General features: G+C 45.1%; 1 protein-coding gene across 2 annotated transcripts; it reads right to left on the bottom strand.

The window, feature by feature from the left end:
- Positions 1 to 347: 347 nt before the first annotated feature.
- On the bottom strand, positions 348 to 7,117 carry COMMD9 (COMM domain containing 9; the record flags this gene model as incomplete). Of its 2 annotated transcripts, XM_084207283.1 has the most annotated exons (6): positions 348 to 3,538; positions 4,320 to 4,423; positions 5,642 to 5,676; positions 6,337 to 6,476; positions 6,815 to 6,940; positions 7,020 to 7,117. In XM_084207283.1, the coding sequence occupies 6 exons, from the start codon at positions 7,068 to 7,070 to the stop codon at positions 3,398 to 3,400; spliced, it is 597 nt and encodes a 198-aa protein (XP_084063409.1). In that variant the 3' UTR covers positions 348 to 3,397. The 2 variants fall into 2 exon arrangements, with proteins under 2 accessions (XP_084063409.1, XP_084063410.1); XM_084207284.1 differs by lacking the exon at positions 6,815 to 6,940 and having other exon boundaries at positions 7,020 to 7,070.
- Between the last annotated feature and the right edge of the window lie 1,167 nt (positions 7,118 to 8,284).

Below are 8,284 nucleotides of genomic sequence, written 5' to 3'. Positions count from 1 at the left end.
GAAAATTAGATAGCAAAAAATTAGAAACTAACATTTTAAACTTAGGTCAAAACAATTCTAAACCAGATAACTAGTAACAAAATAATTTGTTTGAAGTGGAACAGTAGGACCTCAGTTATAAACAAAGCATAAACTTTGTATACATATTAGTTTTGGAAGAGCTTGAATATATAAATTTCATGTATTAAACTCAAAACTTAAATATAAAGTAAATGTTATATCTTTACCAAACCATCATGAGTCTTAGAGAGTCTTCTACTGTTCTAAACCAGAGTTTAAAGATCAGTAATTGAAGTAGAAGCTAGGAACAGTAAAGGCATTTTTCTTTCTAAGCTTTTCTTGCTCTCAATCACATCTATGCAATTTTTAGTCTGAACACCCTAAAGTGCACATTTTCTTGCAATTAAAGGTAGCATTGTTTGTATTGTTTTGAATAATACAAAGTAGGCTTTAATGTTTGTAATGCTTTTTCAACACAGATTCAACACAATGTCTGATTGTGAAATTACAATTTGAATTTAACTTGCATACTGTATTTTACAAATAAATTTATCACTGTTTTGCTTACTGTAACTGAATTAGCACCATTACCAAGTGTATATGTAGAAAATGAATTTTCTATTTCTCAAATACTGGAACGAGGATGAAGCTTTTAAGCTCCACTTCACAATTAAGGCTTGTGGTTTCCTGGCAGGAGTTCATGCAGGTGATTCACATACTCTGACAGTTCATTCTTTAGTAATGTCCTTGGACAATCCTCTAGAAACACGTGTGGTGATGACCCCATTCAAGGGAGATGCAAACTGTTAAGTGAAGAATGGCCACTGCAATTCTGAAAGGCACAGAATATAGAGCTTACAAGGCTTAGTCATCAAAAGTGGTCAGGGACTTTACTGCTTCTTAAATAGGACAGAAAAATTGCAAGGCAAGAAAGAAGTAAGCAAAAGACAGTGTTGGCACCGTAACAAACTGGTAACAGAGAAGAGATGAATACATCATCTCTAAGGCTAGTCCTACCAAACAGCAGCAATATGTGGAGGGAGGATGAAAATCTAACTCATTTTAAGAGAGCAGTAACTTTATGAAAAAGATCACATATGATTGCCAGCAGTAGTAGGCAATTTATTCTCTTTCTGTGTAGCAGTCTCCATAAAAGGGACTTTAATGTGAAGTTCTGCTGCTGTCTGGGTAATGACAGTCCTACTCAGCCTCCTTTGTTTTATGTCCCTTTTTCAGAGCAGTCTCAGCTCTCCTGGCAAAGGAGATAAGAGTCCACAATAAAATACCTAACAATTTAGGCAAAGATTTGAAGGCAAGCTCTCACAGCATCCTAAATATTGGGCTAGAAAACACCAATGTCTTCTTGCAGAATGTTTTGACATCTACCCCTTGGAGTCACCAGATGTTTGGCATGTCTCTGGTTCAGTGGGCACACTACTTTTTGTTAAGACTCCACAAGCAACTTTTAGCTACCTGCAGAAAGCTCCACTCTGCCACCAGAAAAGCCTTTTCAGTTTTAAATCTTCTTTTTCTTTACAACTATTCCATAGTTGTACAATTGTTTTACACAAGAACAACTATCAGTTCTTCATTGGACCCTACATTTTGACTATAACTTTGGTATTTACCTCAAGGATTTCCTCTGTGTTTTGACTTCCTCAGCTCCTCTAACACTACAGTACTTCATCCTGAATTATTTACCTCCTCAGTGAGTCTTACCTTCTAAAACACTACTATATCAACTATTCGTTTTTATTTTTGTTTAAGGCTAAGCTGCAAAGGCAACAAAATTTCCTCAAACTGAAGTAGTGTTAGAGATGTTTTTCACAGCTTGACTCTTACTGAACATAGTCTTAAATATCCATCTCCTCCATTTGAGATGTCCCTATTATCCATGAAATGTACCAGTTTGCCTTGATACCATACTAAGCATTATAATCTTTGCTCAAGACATTAACAAGGGACTTGCTACCCAGTTGGTCTTGATGCATGAGCTGCATTTCATGAGCACCATTATCTTTTAAAGGCACAGCCTTCACTTACACTTATATTCTACCCTGCACTTTGGGGGGATGTGTAGAATTAATTAACAAAGTTCTTGTAGTTATGCACACTTCTTGAATGATTTCGTGTTTCCAAACACAACAAACAATGTTTGTGTCTGGAAGGAGAGCCCAGTGTTGCAGGAAAGACTGGATTTTGCCATAAACACATTTGAATATAGACTTCTATAGAAGCTCATCAGAAAGAAGAATCTGAATTTTGTTGATTTTCTGCATTTAACTCTTCCACAGTCACAATGCACACATATTTATAAACTTCTAGGTCAGGGTAATCCTCTAATATTGTACAGAGGTAATACCCATGGAAAAAGGTGCCCTGAAACTGTATTACAATGAAGAGAAGGAAGTTTCAAACATTAATCAATTTCAATAGGAAACAAAAGATTCTTCTTCAGCACGAACATCAGCACAAACATGAACATCCATTAAACCAGCCTAGAAACTTGGCACCGTCACAAAGAGGCTGAGGTAACCCAGGACAACATCTCTTCCAGACTGAAAAGGATTCACAAAATCAATTAGCAGTTCATTCTTTAATTAAATGAAGATTTACACAAACAACAGAACACTTTGAAGAAATATAGGCACATATTGCCACAGTGGGTTTTCCTACAGCACAGAAAACAGCCTTCAATTCTTTATTCTCCCAGTTTGGTTTTTGTGCAGCAAAGACAAAGCCCAGAGTCCAATAAACCCCAAACATGAATTACCTGAACTCCTTTTTGACTTTTCAAACAGAAGGAGGAAATTAGTTCTGCTAAAGATGATGAGAACCGTCATTTTGCAAATGGTGCTGTGAAGCTGATCAGAAGGGAATGTGTTGTAGCATAACTGCCCTATTTCAGTGCATCATCCTGTAATAACAATCTGTGCTTCACTGAGAGGGAGAGAGTGCTACATCCAGCAGGCACCTCAGTACATGCACATTCCAGAGAGAAGCACCCTCCCTTTGTTGGAAGGCAGCCCATTACCCAGCTTGAGCCTTTCAGATTCTCATTTCAGGACAGAGATAGAACTTGCTTCATTGGCTGCAGCTATTTGCTGTTTCCAGTTATGACCCTTGTGATTAAGCCAAGCTCTGAGCCCTGAAATCCTCTTCTGAAACTGTGAACAGCTTTTGTTCAACAACATAATAGGAAACCATTTCTTGGCATCCAACCAAATGAGTATTTGAATGTTAGCTTTTCAAAAGCTATCTCATTAATTCCAGAAAGAAACCTCCTTAGTTTTGTTTTGCTGAAATAGACAACGTGTTACACTAGGCTGCAACTTCTGACAGCTGTAGGTAGAGAATACTTCCCTTCCTTGCTGCTGGAATCCATGCCCTTGAGCATTCACTTGTTTGCAACGGCAGAAAGTTGGTCCCGAATCCTTCCCAGACCTTCTAACATAGTGTCCAGGGTTTCTTTGCTCAGTTCCACAGTCAGTGCAGAAACAACAGGATTATTTCCACATAAGGCAGCATCTTCCTGAATCTTAAAATAGGAAGGCAGATGTTAGTTGTATGAAAAATTAATTTATGTGTTCTTCCAGAGCTGCTACAAAATGTAGTGTTTAATACACAGATTAAACAAAATGGTCTGAATTTGGAATCCAGCTCCATCCTGAAGGACCATGGCATATTTTCTAAGCTGTGTGCCTCACTAATGAAGTGCACTCCCATTGACAGAGTGCCATGAGTATTGGGATATTTTGAAGATAGCTGTGGCAGGAAGCCACATTTGTATCAAAAGCATCTCAGCAGATACCACAGAGATACCATATTAACCCCACCACACACAGAAATTAGATTTTAATTCCTCCTCTGAATCCCACTCATCTGATTTTTACTGGTTGGGGGGATCCAAAACTCTGTAGAACACAAGCAATACTCCCCAAATGATAGATCTGGCTAGTGAAGGAAGTTATTAGTAATCTCAAGTCATTTCCCAGCTAATGAAGTCAGCTAAACATGCTGATGGAGTGTTTAGAATTAAAGGATGGTGGCTTCATGATTTATCTTCTTTTTTCCTGTAAAAAACAATGGTGACTACGAACAAACATGGTGACTTCTCACATCCTCATGCACACAAAACTTCTGTGCAAGAGACCTATCATCAGAGACACCATTCCCATGCATTTCAGGTATCATCTCTGAGAAAGTCTAATGGCCCACCAGGCACGAGGCAAGCATCAGATGCCTGTCTGAACTGGTTTTCCCTGGCAAGTCAGGTGCTGAACTTTGTTATTTGGGTCCTTCACAGCCACTGCCATTACCTTTAACTGCAGCAGGCAGGTAGGGACTGCCATTCTTACAATGCTGTCTGAAGATGTTTTGATGTCCACCCTCCAGTCCATGTCCACCAGCCGAGGCAGGGAGACTGGGGGATTAAAAAATGGCTCTGTTAGGCTCAGCAGAACATGGTGATACCAGACCCTGCAACCTGTGACCACCACCATGCACAGGCCTCTCCACTTCTGGCCCTGGGAAGTGTACGAGTTTAGTTCCTATTACGTGGTTTCCCATCATTTTACTCTGGAATAAGCCAGTCTCTGAAGACCTCCTCATGACACTGGAAGGGCAAAAAGGGTTCTCCCATCATTACACATAATGATAGGTCAGTGCTAGAAGCAGAACTGTCCATTTCCAAAGCAGCTGGGAGAAGGAGAGCAGTAAGATGTCTTCTCACCATCTTTATGCCCTGCCTTGCTGCCTGCTACACTCAACTGGTGTTTCATTGTGAGTTGCTCTGGCACCTGCATGCTTATTGCTCTGCTCTGAAACTGGTAAGAAAGCACTCAGGAAAGCTTGTAAAATCTAGCATGTTAAAACATGTTATTTCAAGGACCTCAACCAAAGCATCCTGCAGTACAGCAAATATACTGACAAACTGTAATCTTCACATTCCTTGAAAATATTTCAGATATCATCCTAATTACATGCAGCATAGCAGAAACCATTTAACAGGTGCATTACTGACATCAGTAGCTCAGAGCTGGAGGCCTCTTGGGCCCACCCAAGGAAAGAAACACCAGTCTAACCTGGCTGCTAAGGAAAGAGCTTTCTCAGTAGGCAATTGCAGCTTGTCTGGATTCTGCCTAATGTAAGATGCTTAGTGTCTTCCCCAGGGGTTGATTGCCAGCCTTCCTACTGACTACAGACACTCAAGTCACCTTCTCTCTGTGCTTTATTGTCTAACTGAATTTTTTTTCTGTCTGGGGAAAGGCTCTCTCCCCCTGCCTCTGCTGCTTCCTTGTGCAGAGCTCCAGGGGGCAGTGCACAACTGGCTGCCTTGCTCCTGCTTTTGGAACAAATTCCTGTTCAGTCTGTTAGGGCCAGCACTTGGCAGCACTTGCAACAACACAAAATACATCTGTTAAGCCTTGTATGTTAATTTACAAAGACTGATGGCTGGTGGCTTGGGTGGGGCAGGAAACCATTCACTTTTTTATGTTAACACAGATCAATCTGTTGGAATGTCTGCCTTGGACCACTGCCTTGGTCCCTATGTAATGCATGCCAGATACTTCATAAATACAATACTAAAATAATCCATTATTTCCTAGCAGAAAATCTCATTCCTGAGATTAGTACTTACTCTGACTGGCTTGTGCTTCATTTCTCCAAGAAGAGCTGTGAAAAAATGGAGAAAACAGTATCAACAGTGCTTTGAGAAAAAAAAATAGGTAAGCATTTAGCATGGCTTATCCCTGACTGAAGGGTCACCAGCAGTTAAGCAGGAGACAGAGACTGCCTATGCTACTGAGTGCCATGGGAAGGCTGGGACCGGTGGGTAATGGCAGGCAAACTGGGCACTAACCATGGGTTCTTCTGGAAGGGCAGCTCGTTTAAAGCCCACACCTTTCTCCCTGGTCTTATCAAAGCAATGGACTCCAAGCACTGAGATGTGCAAGCAGAAGTGCCCTCCTCTGCCACCACCTCATGTATGCTCTATCACATACAGTGCCTCTGCACCTGAGCCAAAGGGACAAGCGCATGGACATCTGGACACTACCTAGACCTTCTAGAGCTGAAATCCACCCTTCTAAGCTTTACCATCAACAGGAGCATTTTTTCACCACACAGCTGTTAGGATTAAAGGGTCTTTGCATATTGGGAATGTGGCCGACGTCCATTTCAAAAGTCATGGGAAAACTCTGTCAAAAGTCACGGCTGTGTTTCACTGGCCATTGAGAGAAACAAGACTCATGTTGCCAACTATCCACCTATCAAACCACACACACAGGCCTTAACTCTCCAGCTGAAAGCAAATGGCAGGTGGATAGCACTTACATATTCTCCAAGATTATTTTAGTCAAGAGATTTTTCAGATTTTGGTGGAAGTTTTCTGGGAAGAGAGAGAGGATGTCTTCTGCCCCGGTCAAGCCGCGGTACACCACGTGCCTGGTGAGGTTGTGCAAAGCAGACACCAGCTGTCAGGAGGCAAGAGAAGGGCTGGGCTGAAGATCATTACATACAGCACACGACGGGCCTCCTTAGCCAGGAGACACAGCTTAAACTGCGAGACCCTCACACCACCAGAGCCTTGGGCATCCAAGTACGGCCCGACAGCCTCAGCAGGATGGAGCTGAGCTCCGAGCGCCCTCCGGTTCGCAGCCTCAGCCCCTTAAGCCGCGGGCGAGGGTCGCCGTTCCCGCGTACGACTCGTTTCCCTCACCTTCCCGTGGGCCCGGGCCAGCCCCGTGCTGGCAGCGGCACAGTGCCGCCCGTTCCCTCCCCCGGGGCCCGCCGCTGCCCCGCCCGGCCCTACCTGCTCCGCTTCCTCGGCGCTGACGGCCAGCCCGGGGCAGGCGCGCTGCGCCAGCGGGCCGAGCGCGGCGGGCGGGCTGGAGAAGCACTCCTGGCACAGCTGCCGCACAGCGTCCTTCGACGGCGCCTGGCGGGGAGCAAAGCGGGGGCGCTCAGCCGCGGCCCGGCAGCGGCGGCCCCGGCCCCCGCGGCCCGGCCCCGCTCACCTTCAGCAGGATCTGCAGCGCCGCGAAGTCCCCGTCCCGCAGCGCCGCCATCTTGGCGCCGTCAGCGCGGCTGCGCTCCGCCCGCCGCCATCACGCGCCCGTCACCGGGGCGGGGCCCGAGACACGGACAGGGACCGGGACAGGGATACAGGGACCGGGACACGGATACAGGGACCGGGACACGGACAGGGACTGGGACACGGACAGGGACGCGGACAGGGACCGGCACAGGGATACAGGGACCGGGACAGGGATACAGGGACCGGGACAGGGATACAGGGACTGGGACACGGACAGGGACCGGGACACAGATAGGGACACGGACCGGGACAGGGATACAGGGACCGGGACAGGGATACAGGGACAGGGATACAGGGACACGGATAGGGACTGGCACACGGACAGGGACCGTCGCACGGACCGGACCGGGACGGGGAAGCCCTCGGTGTGTGGCGCTGCCCCTGCCGCTCCAGTCGGGGCATTTTCTACTCTCAGTGCAAAACTCTGCTGTGGAGTTGTGCCGTAAACGCGCCGCTTTCAACCAGCCGGGACGGGAGGTGAAGGATTTGTCATGGCACTATGATAGCGATACGGACCATCGTCTTTTCAAGCTGTGTCTTTCACTGTTTAAGGGATTTAAATAAGTCCTTTTTCTGAGAGAGAACGTCTTCTCTTTGCCTTGTGTGGCTCCCAGCACATCTGCATCCAGGGCATTACTAATCAATGGTCTTTCCCCGTCACTGCCTCTCTCACGTCCCCATCCTCATTTCCATCTCTTTTGGTTTGTAAGCAGAATGTTGCACAGTGAAAAATGCAAACATATAAACGCTTCTTCCACTGGGCTTCACAAACCTGGTAGGGAATAGGGTTTACTCTTGTAGAGGAAGAGATTCCATACTACACACTAGGATAGAACAGAAAGTGAAGGGAAGGATGGTGAAATATTAATTTTTGATTTCCAAAATGAAAGGTTTGCAGCTAGTGGGTTAAACAATAGCACCCCAGTGGGGAAAAGGCATGGAGTAGTGGCTAGAGGTTGGTGTTTAAGAGCCAAAAAACCAGAATCACATTCTCTTGACCCTGCTTCAGTCTTTAGATGAATCAAGGTAGGTCAGTTTTGTCACGAGTGCCAGGGAAGGTAATGGCACTCTCTGTATAACACATAACGTCCTGCAGTAGTAAGTGTGGGCATTTATTAACATGTAATAAGCAGTGAGCGTGGAGGTTGTGAAAGGATAAACAGAATGGAGGCACTGTGAAAAAAC

The sequence above is a fragment of the Fringilla coelebs genome (genome assembly GCF_963513975.1).
Source record: "Fringilla coelebs genome assembly, chromosome: 6".
Classification (NCBI taxonomy): domain Eukaryota; kingdom Metazoa; phylum Chordata; class Aves; order Passeriformes; family Fringillidae; genus Fringilla; species Fringilla coelebs.
This window is presented reverse-complemented; position numbering and strand designations above follow the sequence as displayed.